General features: G+C 50.1%; 1 protein-coding gene across 1 annotated transcript in view; it reads right to left on the bottom strand.

Moving 5' to 3' along the window:
• Positions 1-540: 540 nt before the first annotated feature.
• OPA3 (outer mitochondrial membrane lipid metabolism regulator OPA3) overlaps positions 541-15710 on the bottom strand; it is a 70166-nt gene continuing 54996 nt past the window's right edge. Inside the window, exon 2 of the mRNA XM_059382481.1 lies at positions 541-1070. Within this exon, the coding sequence (XP_059238464.1) occupies positions 676-1070 (395 nt within the window). The 3' untranslated portion in view covers positions 541-675. The remainder of the gene's footprint in view (positions 1071-15710) is intronic.

Genomic DNA, 15710 nt, shown 5'->3' with positions numbered 1-15710 from the left:
GGGGGGGTCCTGCACAGCTTCTCCATGTGTTATGGCACAGACTAAAGGGAGGGGGTATCTGTTGGGATGACCACTAGAGGTACCAATGGATGGTGGTACAGTCCACAGGGGGACTCAACCTAAGACAGTCCCAAGATCGATCCTTGTCTGCCCCCTCCAAGTGAGGTAGATGGAAAATGAAGAGGTCTGCAAGTCGCCTGGGAGTTTGCATTTTCCTTACAATGGTCTTTGCCAATGAAGAAGGGGGAGAGGGTGTTCTGGTGTAATGGATGGGGGGCAGGAAGCCACTCACATGAGTGGAAGTATGAGTGACGGAATGAGTTAGCTAGGTCCATGTGTCCTGCTGGCCCATCCAGTAGTGGGTGGGTGGGATCCAGTGGAAGACCATGTCTTTCCATGACACAGTGCTGAATCAGTGGACTGGGAAGGCAGGGGGACTGCTGGAACGTTCCACCCACTAGTGGGTGAAGTCCCTGTGGAAAGTACCACCGAGCAGGTTAGTCGGGACGTGACCAAAAAGCCCGGTGGCCCCAGCCCCCCTCCAGCCTCCCTTATGCCCCTAAAAGGACTGAGTGGTATTAGCTGGGCCGGTTCAGGAAGGAACAGTGTGGACAGGAAGAGGTTAGGTCGGAGACATCACAGCCACATCGAAGACCAAGGTCCCGCACGCGGCCCCTATTCCTTGGGCGGTGCCTCGGGCGCGGGCGGGGGGTCCCGGGCGCAGAGCTGGGCGCGCACCTCCCGCATCTGCGCCCGCAGCTCGTCCACGGCGCTCTGCAGCGGCGCCGCCTGCACGCGATCCTGCAGGGCCTCCAGCGCCAGCGCCAGGTGGTCCACCTCGTCCCGCATCGTGCTCCAGGCGGCGTGCCGGTCCGTCTCCTTGCGCCGCTGCTGCGCCTGGTGGCGCCAGTACTCCAGCACCAGGCAGCCGCAGGCCACCATGAAGATGGTGGCCTCGCCCAGCAGCTCGGCGCCCAGCTCCGCGGCCGCGTTCTCATTCAGCGGCTTGACGGCTTGCATACTGAAGCCCATGAGGCGCATCTTGGTGCGCATCTCCGCCCAGTGGTACACTGCGGGGGAAGAGGGGTAAGGGATCTTTGGCGCGGGAGCCGCGACAATCCCCGCCCTTCGACGCCTCGGTGTCCAGGCCGGAGCAATGGGCACACGGCAGCCAGAATCGCCGGCGTTAGTGAGTGGGCGCCTTCAAGAGGACCGGCTTGGGGGCGGAGGCCGTCATCTGGCCCGGGGTGTCTAGAAGAGTCTAGAGGATTCTGGCGAGCAGCCAGGCATGAAAATTGCTGCTCTGTAGGGGAGGTCCTGAGTGGGGGCCGCACCTCGGGGGTGGGGGTGGGGGGTCACAGATCACCGGCAGGTGTAAAACTTGCTGCTTCAGCTCCTTCCCGAGCGCGCTCGAGGGCCCGCCAGGCTCCTCCCCTCCTCCCCTGAAGGTGGCGCTGACACTCGCGATCTCTAGACGCGCGGCCGCTTCGGGGGTTTCTGGCTTAAGCCAGGCTGCGCTAACTTCTTTACCTCATCACTTATTCAGGTGAATAAGGGCTGGGAGCATTGTCATCGTCCATAAACACAACATAAGCACAACATAGATGCTGAAACCCGAGTCACTCCAGGAATCATTAATATCCATCCACAGACAAGTAGTTGCTGACCGAGAAAATACGGGTCCTCGGGCTCATTAAGGAAGGAACTTATGGAAAACGTCTTCTTCTCCCCTGCCACCGCAACCAGCCTGACATGATTGCCTTTCCTTCCTTTTAGGTAGAAGAGTAACACATGCACGTGGGGGGAATGATTTAGACCACACGCAAGGGGCTGGACTGAAAAACCCAAGCCCGCCTTCCTACCTCCAGCTTCAGTCCTGCTCCCACTCCCACCACTTTTGTTCCTTTCTGTATTGATTACTTCCAGCTTATCACCACGATGCCAAATAACAAGCTTATACCTCCATTTCTTGATTTACTAAGTTGAATTTTTAAAAAAATATTCTGTTTTGATTGTTCTGCTCCGACCCACCCCTTATGTGACTTTATCACCAATTCTGTATCCTCTCTCCTTCCCCCACTCTCAACTTTCACAAGTGAGTTAAATTTAAGCTACTTTTTTTTACTGTTTATGGGTAATCTTTGTCACTGTAGATAATATGCCTATTGCCTGAACTTCTGCCAAGTGTACCCATAAGTATATTAACTACCCTACCCTGACCCCCAATCTCCCCCCTTCTATGGTCAGTCCCCCATACTATTACTGTTACATTGCCACCGTGTCTGTCTGTCTGTCTGTCTTTATTTGAGAGAGAGGGAGAGCGAGCACAGAGGGAGAAAAAGAAGCAGACTGCCCATCGAGCCAGGAGCCCATCCTGGCGCTCGATCCCAGGACCCCAAGATCACCACCACCTAGGTCAAAAGCAAGCCACTTAACTGACTGAGCCACCCAGGTGCCCCGCCATAGTGTCTTTCTAAGGTTAAAACAAGTCTTCAGTGCTTGGTCCACTGACTGAGTCTGAAAATGAAAATATAGAGCATGTATATAATTAAGGTTATGTAAATACTAATCACTGGGAACCCATAACGTAGATGTAATTTTGTTTCTGCATTCTGAAGCAGTAACATTAACCGGTGGCTCTAAACATTGCTACGTGTCTTGTCACATTTTTAGTCTTTTCATAGTTATTTGTTATATGTTTTTTCCTTTTTATTTTTTAAAGATTTTATGTATTTATTTGTCAGAGAGAGAGTGCAAGCACTAGCAGGCAGAGTGGCAGGCAGAGGCAGAGAGAGAAGCAGGCCCCCCGCTGAGCAAGGAGCCCGATGAGGGTCTCAATCCCAGGACCCTAGGATCATGACCTGAGCCAAAAGCAGTGGCTTCACTGACTGAGCCACCCAGGTGTCCCTCATACTTATTTTTATTTATTTGTTTGTTTATGTAGACTCCATGCCCAATATGGGGCTTGAACTCATGACCCTGAGATTAAGAGTTGCATGCTCTTCTGACTGAGCCAAGCAGGTGCCCAGTCTTCTCATATTCAGAGTTTTATTTTACCATATGAAGCTTTTAGTTTTCCGTAGACTGGTTTCTCACCACAAATGCCAGATGTGACCCACCAATGCCTAGCTGACCATGTGACCAAGACCATCCAGCTCTTTGCTCCTATTCTCTCTCCCTCTCCCCGCTCCCCACATTCTCTTTACTAAATAGTCAGCTATAGACCCGTGAGCTATTTTTTGGGCTGCGGAGGGGCCGTCCTCTCATCCTGTCTTCACATGCTCTCCTTCACACTGTTCCTCCTCTTGATGAACCAACTCTCAGTGGAATTCCATCCTAGGTTGGCTGAAGTTTCTCCCTAAGTACCTTTCTCAGAAAGGGTGCTTGAATCTTTGCATATTTGAAATAATTTTTTCCACGTTCGCACTGGACTAGATGATAGTTTTTAGGTCAGAATTACCAGTTCAAAAATCATACTCCTGGGGGGTTGGGGGGCTCAGTGGGTTACGCACATGCCTTAGGCTCAGGTCCTGATCCCAGCCTCAGGCTTCCTGCTCGGTGGACAGCATGCCTCTGCCTCTCTCTGTGCTGCTCTCCCGCTTGTGCTCACTCTCTCTATCCAATAAATACATAAAATCTTATGGAAAAAAAACACACACAAAAAAACAAAAGACAAAACCATATTCCCCAACAGTTTGGAGACCTTCATTACGTGTAATGGGCAGACAGGCTTTCTTGTCATCCCTGTGGCACTGATACTGCACCAGAATGGACCTATGAGTGAGTTTCCCTTATTTTATACCCTTCTATCTGAGCCCTGTTTTTCTCTTTAATCCTGGGGATTTTTCTAGTCCATGCATCTAAGGATTAACCTTACCCAAACAGAGATCTGGTCTTTACCCTTGGAATGTCCTGCCAGATAAGACATCTTTGTTCACCTGGAGCCCTGGGCCAGGCCAGATAATCTATACCGGGAATGTAATTTATGGTGGAGGATTCGGGCCAGGTGGTATCAGCTCAGCCTTTGGAAGGGCTAGAAACTAAGGTCAGGTGGTAAATCTGGTCTATATGTCCCACCCCCCTACAACCTCTGATGCCACGGCTCAGGGGAACTTCCCTGGTTGGCAATAGTCCGTATGTTTATTACTCATTGTTGCTGGGAGAAGTTAGTGCTGTCCATGACTCTACGGGGAGAGGACAGCTGGAAGCTCGCACTTGGAATTCTCCTGGGCTGTGCTCTCCGTGTCTCTTCCCTTGGCTGATGGTAATCTGGATCCTTTCACAGTAATAAACTGTAAGGAGGGGTATAACAGTTTTCAGTGAGTTGTGTGAGGACTTCTAGCAAGTTATCGAAACTGGACGTTGTCATGGGGTCACCCCCGAGCTTGCAGTTGGTGTCAGAAGTAAGGGTGAACTTGATGAGCCCCTCACTTTGTACATCTTATGCACTTCCCACTCTCCGTTTCCCCTTTATATCTTCTGGAACTCACCCCATCTGAGGCGCCACCTGCACTGACCCTCCAGGCCTCTAGATGTCCCTCTTCTTGTTTTCTTCACCCTTCTTCCTTCCTCCAGATCCTGGTAGCTTTCGTTCCTTTTCCTTTCAGATCATCCAGCTGTTGCAGGGGGATTTGGCAACAATACTTATGATTTTCATCGTCTTTCCTTATCAAAACATGGTATTAGGGGCGCCTGGGTGGCTCAGTGGGTTAAGCCGCTGCCTTCGGCTCAGGTCATGATCCCAGAGTCCTGGGATCGAGTCCCGCATAGGACTCTCTGCTGAGCAGAGAGCCCGCTTTCCTCTCTCTCTCTCTCTCTCTCTCTGCCTGCCTCTCTGCCTACTTGTGATCTCTCTCTGTCAAATAAATAAATAAAATGTTAAAAAAAAAACCCAAAAACAAAAAACAAAAACATGGTATTAGAGAAGATCCAAACATGCAGACAAGTTCGGAGTCGCCACTTGGTTCTATCACGTCGACATCTCGAAAAGTGAGCTAAGTGAGAACTCCGGGCATGTGGGCCCATCGTGTTAACTGGAAATTAACTGCAGTTGAGGTTACCATTGCAGGAAACAGGGGGTGCAGCCGCTGACCAGCCAATGCCAAAATCGGGGCAGGATTGACACCAGGTGCTGACCCAAAGGCAGTGTCTCTCCTGGGGCCTTTTAGGAGCTCCTTTCCCTCCCTGCTGCCCCTGCCCTAATCCAGGCCTCTACTTTCCCACCCTTGCCCCATCCAGCATGGCCCCCACAAGGTAGCCAAAAGAGTCTTTCTAAAGTACAGATCTGACCAAGACCTTCCCCTGCTCAGAACGTGCTGTGGCTCACAGTGTCCTCAGGAAAAAAGCTAAAGTCCCTAGCATGATGTCTAAGGTCTCTGAACATCTCTGCAGGGTGATCTTTGGAAAGAACTCACCCATTCCCAAGCCCCTACCAACATTTCCTATTTTCATACAGATTTTTGTTGTCTGAAATTAATTTTTTTTTTAATTTGAGAGACAGTGAGAGAGCATGAGAGGGGAGGTCAGAGGGAGAAGCAGACTCCCCATGGAGCTGGGAGCCCGACGTGGGACTCGATCCCAGGACTCCAGGACCATGATCTGAGCCGAAGGCAGTCGCCCAACCAACTGAGCCATCCAGGAGCCCCTGAAATTAATTTTTAAATGAGCAGCAGACATCTTGTGATAGAATTGTGTTAGTTTCTTTGACCCTGAAGTATTGGGGCAGGTAAGTAGTCACCAGCAGGACGCTAATCTAGGACACTTATAGGAGATGTCTGTTCCCTGGGAAGTCCCCATTCCAGGGCAGACCAGGATGAGTTTCTGTTAGTTGACTGCAAAGCATCAATGACGTATGTAAATTCATTTTAGTCTCTGGCTCAGTCAGTAGAATATGTGATTCTTGATCTCATAGCTGTGAGTTTGAGCCCAACACTGGGTGTACAGACTTCTTAGGAAAACAAAAACAAAAACAAAAAAAAACAAACTTTAGGAGCACCTGGGTGGCTCAGCTGGTTAAGCATCCAACTCTTGGTTTCAGCTTGGGTCATGATCTCAGGGTGGTGAGATCGAGCCCTGTGTCGGGCTCTGTGTTCATCGTAGAGTCTGCTTGAGAGCCTCTCTCTCCCTCTCCCTCTGCCTCTTCCCCACCTCATGCTCTAAGTAAGTAAATAAACAAACAAATAAAAAAAAATATATATATAAGTATATATATATATAAGTATATAATATACAGTAATATTATTATATATTGATATATAATAAATATGTTTATTATCTAATAATATAATCATAAGAATTTAATTACTATCTAATAAAGGACTTGTATCCAGAACACATAAAGAACTCTTGGGGCACCTGGGTGGCTCAGTGGGTTAAAGTCTCTGCCTTCAGCTCAGGTCATGATCTCAGGGTCAAGATCGAGCCTGTTCTCTGTTCAGCAGGGAGCCTGCTTCCCCACTCTCTCTCTGCCTGCCTCTCTGCCTACTTGTGATCTCTCTCTGTCAAATAAATAAATAAAATCTTAAAAACAAAAACAAAAAATACCCTCAACATTAGGAAGATAAACAATCCAATTAAAATGGGCAAAAGTTTTGAACAGACATCTCACCAAAGAAGACATACAAATGGTCACTAAGCACATCAAAAGATGCTCAACACATTAGTCACTAGAGGCACACAAATCAAAACCACAATGAGGCACCATTTCACACCCACTGGAATAACTATAATCAAGACGACTAAAAAAAAAAAAAAAACAAAAACCAACTGCTTTCAAGGTTTCAGAGTAAAAGCAACTCTCATCTACCTTGAGTGGGAATGTTGAGTGGTTCAGCTACTTTGGAAAACAGTTTGGCAGTTGCTTAAAAAGTTAAACATCAATTTACCATAAGACCCAACAAATCCACTCCTGGGTATCTATGCCAGGAGAAATAACACACATCACATGCTTGCGCGCAAATGTTCCCAGGGGAACCTTTTCACAAGAGCTGAAAAGTGGAAACAACCCAGTGGTTGTTGACTGGTGAATGGGTAAATAAAATCTGGTATCTTTATACAGTGGAATATTATCATTATTATTTTATAAGATTTTGGGGCACCTGGGTGGCTCAGAGGGTTAAGCCTCTGCCTTCGGCTCAGGTCATGATCCCAGGGTCCTGGGATCGAGTCCCGCATCGGGCTCTCTGCTCAGCAGTGAGCCTGCTTCCTCCTCTCTCTCTGCCTGCCTATCTGCCTGCTTGTGATCTCTGTCTGTCAAATAAATAAATAAAATCTTTAAAAAAAAAAAAGATTTTATTTATTTATTTGACAGGGGGAGAGACAGCGAGAGAGGGAACACAAGCAGGGGGAGTGGGAGAGGGAGAAACAGGCTCCCCCCTGAGCAGGGAGCTGGATGCGGGGCTTGATCCCAGGAACCTGGGATCCTGACCTGAGCCGAAGGCAAATGCTTTACGACTGAGCCACCGAGGCGCCCCCACAGTGGAGTACTCTTAACATATAAAAAGGAAGGAAGCAGTGATCCAGGCTACAGCGTGGATGAGTCCAGAAAACATTATGCTGAGTGATAGAAACCAGACACAAAAGACCATGTAGTGTTAACGGTTCCTTTTATACGAAATGGGACAACAACAGGGAAATCTATAGAGACAGGAAGTAGATTAGTGGTGGCTGCAGTGGGAGTGGGGGTGGCAGTGGTGCGGTAGGGGTGAGGGGGTGAGGGAGTGACTGTTAATGGACATGCGGGCCTTCTTTGGAGTGACAGAAATATTCTAAAATTGAATTTTGGTCATGGTCGCCCAGCCGGGTAAATTTACTAACAATAATAAAAGCATTCACTGGAAACAGGAATTTTGCGGCAAGTAGATTACACCTCAATAAAACTGTTTAAATCAACAAAATGAAACTCTGGGATCTTGGAGCGTCTGCCACCGAAAGGGGCTGATGCTGTCTTGAGCAGGGATCTCAGATTGATGACGAGGGCTCCCTGCTGAGCCCAAGGGGGACCCTGCCAAGCACCGGGGGCCTCAGGAACGAGTGCTCCTATCTGCGGCGTGTTCAGTTTTCCAAAGTTGAAACCCCTCCCCGGGCCTGGGGATGTGCACTTGCTGTCAGCCAGGAATGGACATACAACCCAGAGACCCCCGTGGCTCCCCCAGATGGGGATTACTCTTCTCCCATACCCACAGGGCCTGAGACCAGCAGCCAGGGTTGCCATGGTGGCCCCTGGATGTCTCCGGGGACCTAGACTCATGCTGTCCCAGCCTTACCTCCCTTGTGATGGGGGATTTTAGCCACAAAGATGCCTGCTGTTCCTCTGGGGGGCCCTAATCCTCCTTCTAGGTCAATGGCAGGGTGGGGGTGGTCAGAAAGCATGGGCGTCTGATCTCTCCCTTCTTACGAGGAAGCCACTGGATTTCCTGGAGACCCCAAGGAGCAGACTGGCCTCATGTCATGGATCCGCCCTTCCCTTCCGGAGAGTCCAACATCCTTGGCTAGCCACATGCTTATACCTAATCCAACCGGGGTTCTCATGATGGGGAGGCAGGGGGAGAAGGGCGACTTTGCAAGAAGCCAAGTGTCTCCAAAAGTGAGCGTTGCTGGTGGGCTCTCACCCCTCTCTACAGCCGCCCCAAGAAGACTCTTTGCTTCTCTCCCTACCTGGCAACCAGCTCTCAGGCTTGTGGGCCAGGATGCTCCTCCCACTCCTGGCGCTCCGCCCACTGCAGGAAGCCACAGAGAGAACGCATGTGTCCGCCACAGGCTCTGCAGCCCGGTTTGTGGTGGGTAGTGAGACCTCAAAAGCCCATCGTGGGTCAGGGAGGGGCTTGAGCAAACTCGGGGAGTGATGACATACATTCGTGATCTCCAGCATGGAAGTGGCTTCTCAAGGACATACATAGGTCAAAAGTCATTACACACTTTATGTGTGTGTTATATTGTGCGTCACTGACCCCTTACTAAAGGTGGTTCAGGCAAAAAAGAAACCAAGGTAAGGCAGGGCAAGCAGCTTAGAAACAGACAGAAGGACTGAGAGTTTGTTGCTCAGAGAGAAAAAGTCCTGACTCTAAAGTGATCACAAGGGTGCATGTGATCTGTCCCATTGTCGATGTTCTGGCTATTTCTAAAGGAACCTCATTCAGTGCTCTCTGTCCCCTTTGCTCTCTCTCATCTTTGGGCCTTTGCATATGCTGTTCTTTCTGCCTGCAACACACACTCCTTCCTACACTCATCCTGAATTTTCAGGTCCTGTTCAGATGCTTCCTCCTGGGGGAAGCCCTTTCTGACCATCCTGGCTGGGTCTGTCACTCTCCGTAAAGGCTTTGCCATCCCAGCTCCAACCACTCTGGGCTTGTCACCATCTGGGGAGCGGTCTGTCTCCCCCATGGACTGGGAGTCCCAGGAATACAAGGCTAAGAGTGTCTTGGTCACTCTTGTATCCCCAGTACAGCCTAGTAAAGGGGCGAGGCACAGAGCAGGTACTCGGGGAATATGTATTAAAAACATCAGTTAATCAATTGATCAATCAATCAGTCAACCAATGAATACATAACCTTCCAACCGCAAAAGAGCCAAGGGTACTCTTACAGTGGACAGACCGGAGGGTCAGCACTCAAACCGAGTGTCCAACTGAGCATCATCTGTAATGGGACAAAATGACATCATGACCGGAGGAAGGTGGCATAGAACAGACACGGCGTCACCCATAGAGTTTTCCTGCTGAAAATGTTTAATCTGGATCTAATCATGAGTCCAGAGCGTGGGTCATTTTGCGCAGGACAACTGAGCTGGAAGTTTTCAAAAATCCCAAATCCTACAAGTCCAAAAAAGGCAGAGCTGTCCTAGATTTCAAAAGATTAAAGAGAGGACTATAAAATGTAATGTGTGGGCCATGACTGAATCCTGGGTTGGACAGAAAAGAGGTCTATAAAAGATATTTTGACATTGTTGGAGAAATTTGAAAACAAGCAGTATCTTAGATGACATTATGAAATTATTAAGAATTTTCTAAGTGTGGAGCGCCTGGGTGACTCATTCAGTTAAGGATCTGCCTTCTGCTCAGGTCATGACTGGGGTTCTAGGATTGAGCCCCGCATCAGGCTGTCTGCTTGGCAGGGAGCCTGCTTCTCCCTCTGCCTGCCACTCCCCCTGCTTGTGCTCTGTCAAATATATAAATAAAATCTTTAAAAAAAAAAAGAAAAGAACTTTCTTAGTATATGATGGCTTTTTGGATTGTGTGGGATAAGGTTCTTATTCTTAGAAGACATACACTTAAAGTTTTTAAGGGTAAAGTGCTATGACATCTGCAAATTACTTTCAAATGATTCAGTGAAAAAAAAAATCTGTGTACATATGGAGACAGAGATAGAGACATAAAGCGTAGGGGTTACATGTTTCTGCCTCCCCCACACCCAGGACATATGTTGAAGCCCTAACCCCCAGTGTGATTGTATTTGAAGGTGGGGCCTCTGGGAGGTAATTCGGTTTAGATGAGGTCATGAGGGCAGGGGCCCCTGGATGGGATTGGTGTCCTTATAAGAAGAGAAAGAGGGGCGCCTGGGTGGCTCAGTGGGTTAAGCATCTGCCTTCAGCTCAGGTCATGATCCCGGGATCCTAGCACGAGGACCCACATCAGGCTCCCCGCTCAGCGGGAAGCCCACCTCTCCCTCTCCCGCTCCCCCTGCTTGTGTTCCCTCTCTCACTGTGACTCTCCCTGTCAAATAAATAAATAAATAAATAAACAAACAAACAAACAAATAAATAAATAAAATCTTTTAAAAGAAGAAGAAGAAAAGAGAAACCAGGGCTTTCTTTCCTGCCTCTCTCTCTGCCGTATGAGCACACCGTGCGAAGGCAGTTGTCTACAAACCAGGAAGCAGGACCTCACCAGGAACGGAATCTGTTAGTGTCTTGATCTTGGATTTCCCAGCCCCCAGAATGGTGAGAAAATAAATTCCCACTAAGCCCGCAGATCCAAGATCTCTGAAGGGCACACGCATGGCACGATGGGAACAAGAAGTGACTCTAGTAAGGGCATCTGGGTGTTCACTGCATAGTTTTTTCCATTTTTTTGGTAGGTTTGACAATTTTCCAAATAAGATGTTGGGGAGAAACACATGCAAAAAAAAAAAAAAATTAAGTACATAAAGAAAATATACCACAATGTAAAAAAGTGCTGATGATTTCTGGCCACTAGGTTTTATGATGGTCTTGATGTTTAAATTTTCTCCTCTGAATACTGGGGACTTGCTCAGTTAAATAAGAGAGGAAAACCCAGAATGCACACATGATCAGATCGAGGAGTTGTCATTTCCAGGAATTATTCTTAAGAAACTCACAATGGGATGCACAAAGGTTTAGCCCAGGGCCCCTGAGGCCCAGCATGGCTCTCTAGGGAGGTCCTTTCCTGTTAATTGCTGGGGTGGTGCCCTCCAGAGCAAGGAGAGGCTGTGCCAGTGTGTGGTATGTGAGAGGTCCATTGTCTAAGTTTAAAGCTAGAGACCCAAGGTGGTCTCAAGTGGCTGGCTCAGTCCGTGGAGCAGGTGACTCTTGATCTCAGGGTCATGAGTTTGAGCCACACACTGGGCAGGGAGAGGACTCAAAAAAATTAAAACACACACACACACACAAACACACACACACACACACACACACAAATAAAGCTCAAGACCCATGGGCAAGTTAGGGGGGCAGGGGGTAGGTAAATCCTCAGGTGCCTTGTCCACTGTCTCCTGTAAGATTAAGCACCAGATGCCTACAGAATTAACCTGCTCACTAACACAGCTTACAAAGACTTCCTTCTTCTCTTCTCTCACTTTGGTCTTTTACCATCTTCTACCTTCCCCTCAAACAGTCAAAGGATAGCAGTAATTCATTCTCCCTATAATTGCTTCCTGAAGAGGGGACTAAGGGGCCCGATTTGTAGCAAAAAAACCAAACCAAACCAAAACAAAACAAAAAAACCCAAAAACCAAAAATACTAAAATAACTCCATTGTTTAAAAGGTACTGAGTTCCTGTTTGGAATAATGAAGAAGTTCTGCAGAAAGAGAGTGCCTGGTGATGGTTAGACGACATTGGGCGTGTATACAATGCCACTGAATGTATACTTAGAATGGCTAGAATGATTCCTGATGTGTTATGTACATGTTGTCAATTTAAGAAGAAAAGAGAGGGGCGCCTGGGTGGCTCAGTGGGTTAAGCCTCTGCCTTTGGCTCAGGTCATGATCTCGGGGTCCTGGGATTGAGCCCGCATCAGTTTTTCTGCTCAGCTGGGACCTTGCTTTCCCCTCTCTCTCTCTGCCTGCTGCTCTGCCTGCTTGTGATCTCTCTCTCTGTCAAATGAATAAATAAAAATCTTTTAAAAAAGTAAAAAGAAAAGATACTTTGGTAAAGAGAAATGAGCCTGGGAACTGCTCTTGCTCTCCCCAACTGCTCAACAAGCACGGTGTACTGCCATTCTGGCACCAGTCACCCGGAGCTCGAGCAGACTCCACAGGGTGAAGGCTCCGTCCCCCAGGACGCCTCCCATTCCAGGTAGCAGCCAAGTGGGGTTCCCAAGTGACAAATGAGGGGGCTCCCACAAGCCCCCTCAGGCCCCAAACTTCACTGGAACCACTCACAGAATGCTCCGGAAACATTCTACCTACAATTGCAGCAGGTAAAGGGTAGGAGGGACTGTGGCTGGCTTCATCATCATCTTATGCTAGCTCTTTCCACCAGCCCCACCCAGATTCGGCTTGGTAGCATAACAAAGCTATACTTATCACTTATGAATTTAACAAAAGCTTCTGAAGCTTTATAAGAACAAGTAAATCTGGGAGCGCCTGGGTGGCTCAGTGGGTTAAAGCCTCTGCCTTCGGCTCAGGTCATGATCCCAGGGTCCTGGGATCAAGCCCCATATCAGGCTCTCTGCTCAGTGGGGAGCCTGCTTCCCTTCCTCTCTCTCTGGCTGCTTCTCTGCCTGCCTGTGATCATTGTCTGTCAAATAAATAAATAAAATCTTTAAAAAAAAAAAAAGAACAGGTAAATCTGGTTGGCAGATATCTTCTTTATCACCCTGCAAAGACTAAGGGAAGTACTCAGCAGACATCTTCCCACACACACACAAGCTGTGGCTCTCCGACTATGCACCAACCAGGGGCTGCCTGGTGCAGGCCAGAGCTCTGGAGTGGTGTCTGCTGGGCGTCTGGACTCCTCATCTTCCTGGGTAAGGGCCTCCCATCACCTGCCTCTTCCTGACAGAGCCCCCACCTTCACATCCACCACCCCCTTTCTCTCTCTCGTAGCTCTCTTCCTCCTGCTGCTCCCATCCCTGCATGGAAGGCTCCATCCCCCCAGAGGGGAGCACGGTGTTGGGGACAGGGAGGTCTGACCCCTCTAGGGTGGCAGAAGATGGGAGGGCTTTCTGGGGAACATCTAAGAGGCAAACATGAAATATCAGCCAGTTCAACTGAGACACAGAGTGGTGAGCTGAACCTCGGTCTCTGGAGGGGCTGGGAGCCCCAGGCAGGGACAGAAGGGCTCTGGTCCCTGGAGAAGCACAGGCTGTGGTCTCTGGAGGGGACCCTGCCAGGCTGGCTTTGTGTGGGCGAGTCAGGGGAACAGCAGGGTCTGAAGGTTGGGGCTCTCACAAACCGGGATTGTGCCAAATTCAGACCCAAACCATAAAGGCAGAAGGGGCTGGCCCTAGGACAGAGCTGCCATTTGGGACCCCATCCTTGGCTCCCAGGGGCCTGGACTGTGACTGCAGCTGGTACTGGGTGGGGCGCAGAAAGGAAGGGCAAGGGCGCTGCCTCCCTTCCTCCAGGTGCCCCTGCCCTGCTGCGGTGCAAGCCTCGGGGCTGAGTTCTGACCTACCTCCCACTGCTCCCCACTTTGGGTTCTGGGGTAGCCCGGGTGAGGATCCCTCCTCCAGCTGCACGTGGTGGCCGGGGGCAGGGCGTGCTTCTCGGGTGGGAGCAGAAATGGCATGTCTTCGGGGCTCAGAGGGAGAAGGTGAGTGTTGGGCTGAGTCAGGAGCCAAAGTCAAGAGGCCCATCCCACTAGGGGCCCAGCTGGTGAAGCTTTTCTATGAAAACTCCTGTAGTTCAACCCCACTTGGCGCCTTAAAAGGAGAGCGGGGGGGGGGGGGGGGGAAAGGGGCAAGGGCAAGAAGGAGCGGGAGAAGGGAGAAGGGCAGACGCTGAGCCGTGTGTGGCCCCAAGGGGAGGTGCTCACGACCAGAAGGGAGCGGTGGCTCTCTGTGGCACTGTGGCCCTGGACCCCAAGGACTTCAAGTGGAGCTGCTGCAGAGACTTCTACCCCTTCCACCGCCCCACGCAGCGGTGCTGCCAGACCTGGGACAAGTTCATCATCGTCCCCATGGACCCCCAGAAGTCCGAGGCTGAGGACTGCAGGACGTACACCCAGGAAACCCCAGGGAGGTCCCTACCCTGCTGACTCTAGAAGGGTGTGTCCTCTCTGTTTGCAAGTCAACAGGGCAGCCTTTCTGGTGTTCTGCCCTCTCCTGACCCCTTCCCCTCCCCACCAGCAGGTCCCAGATTGCCAAGCGTGTGATGGGAAGTCCCCTGGTTGTCCCGCAAGAATGTCTGACTCCACGAGTAGGTAGAAATGGGTGTGTGGGCAAAGCGGAGAGGCTCATCTGGTTGTAGGAAGTCATGGCCAAGTGGAAATCACCCGGTGACTACCATCCAGCAGCCGTGGCCCCTGCTGCCCCTTCAAGGGTCTCACAGGGGTACTTCAAGGTCAAGGGAAACCCTGTCTCTAAACTTGGACTGGTTATGACCAGGGTGTCTGGCTTTCTCTTCTCTACATGTTGCAGAGTAACGGGAAAACCAGGGCGCAGACCCCTGCGCATTCTCAGGTGCAGATACCCGGACGCTGCAGCGTTCAACGAAGGGTGCTTATCACGAATGGGTTTTGATAAGCAGATTCTACTGTTATTTGCCCGTTTCTCCTGGATCCTGTGTCACCAATAAAGACCGCACCCTTTGCTCAGTGTCAGTCTTGGCTGGCTTGCTGCACGTGGGGGGACGAACTCTCGCTGGCTCGGGTTACAGTAACTGGCTGGGCTCCAACATTCAACGCAAACGGGACAGGGAGGTTCTGCCCCAGAGCAGCTGGCATTGGAGTGCCTGGTCTCATGCTCCCCACAAAAGACCGCTGGGGCTATGACACTTCCCTAAGTCCCACCCCTTCCATTCTTGCCCACCCTTGTCTGCTCCCAGGAGGCGGAGGGCTTGGGAAGGCATCATCGGGAACCATCCTCTGTATGCCCGGGAGGTTTGGGCAGCGCCCACAAGACAGGAGGGGGATGGGAGAAGGTATTGGTAGGGCCCATCTCTCTTGTTCTCCCACAGGGCCAGAGTGGCGGGCTGTGCCCTTGACCTGAGGTTGCCGTTCTGGCTGTTGATCACTCCTGGGGCCCTGCCGAGATCTTGGGATGGTTCTCAGCTTTGCTGTGCCGCTCCCTGGGCGCCTCAGCATCCTTCCCTGGATCCCTTCACCAACACCGCCATCCTGCACTGAAATCTCTTCCCTCTCCTCTGAGACTGTTTACTGATCACTTAGAAGACAGACACAGAACACTTGACAGAATGATTCTCACTTTGTACATACATGCATATCTATCAAAATCTACACAATGCATATTTTTTTCTCTGCAGACACAGTGCAGGCACACATGCACGTTCCAAAGACATGAAACACAGCTAG

This window comes from Mustela nigripes, chromosome 17, assembly GCF_022355385.1.
Source record: "Mustela nigripes isolate SB6536 chromosome 17, MUSNIG.SB6536, whole genome shotgun sequence".
NCBI classification, from domain to species: domain Eukaryota; kingdom Metazoa; phylum Chordata; class Mammalia; order Carnivora; family Mustelidae; genus Mustela; species Mustela nigripes.
This window is presented reverse-complemented; position numbering and strand designations above follow the sequence as displayed.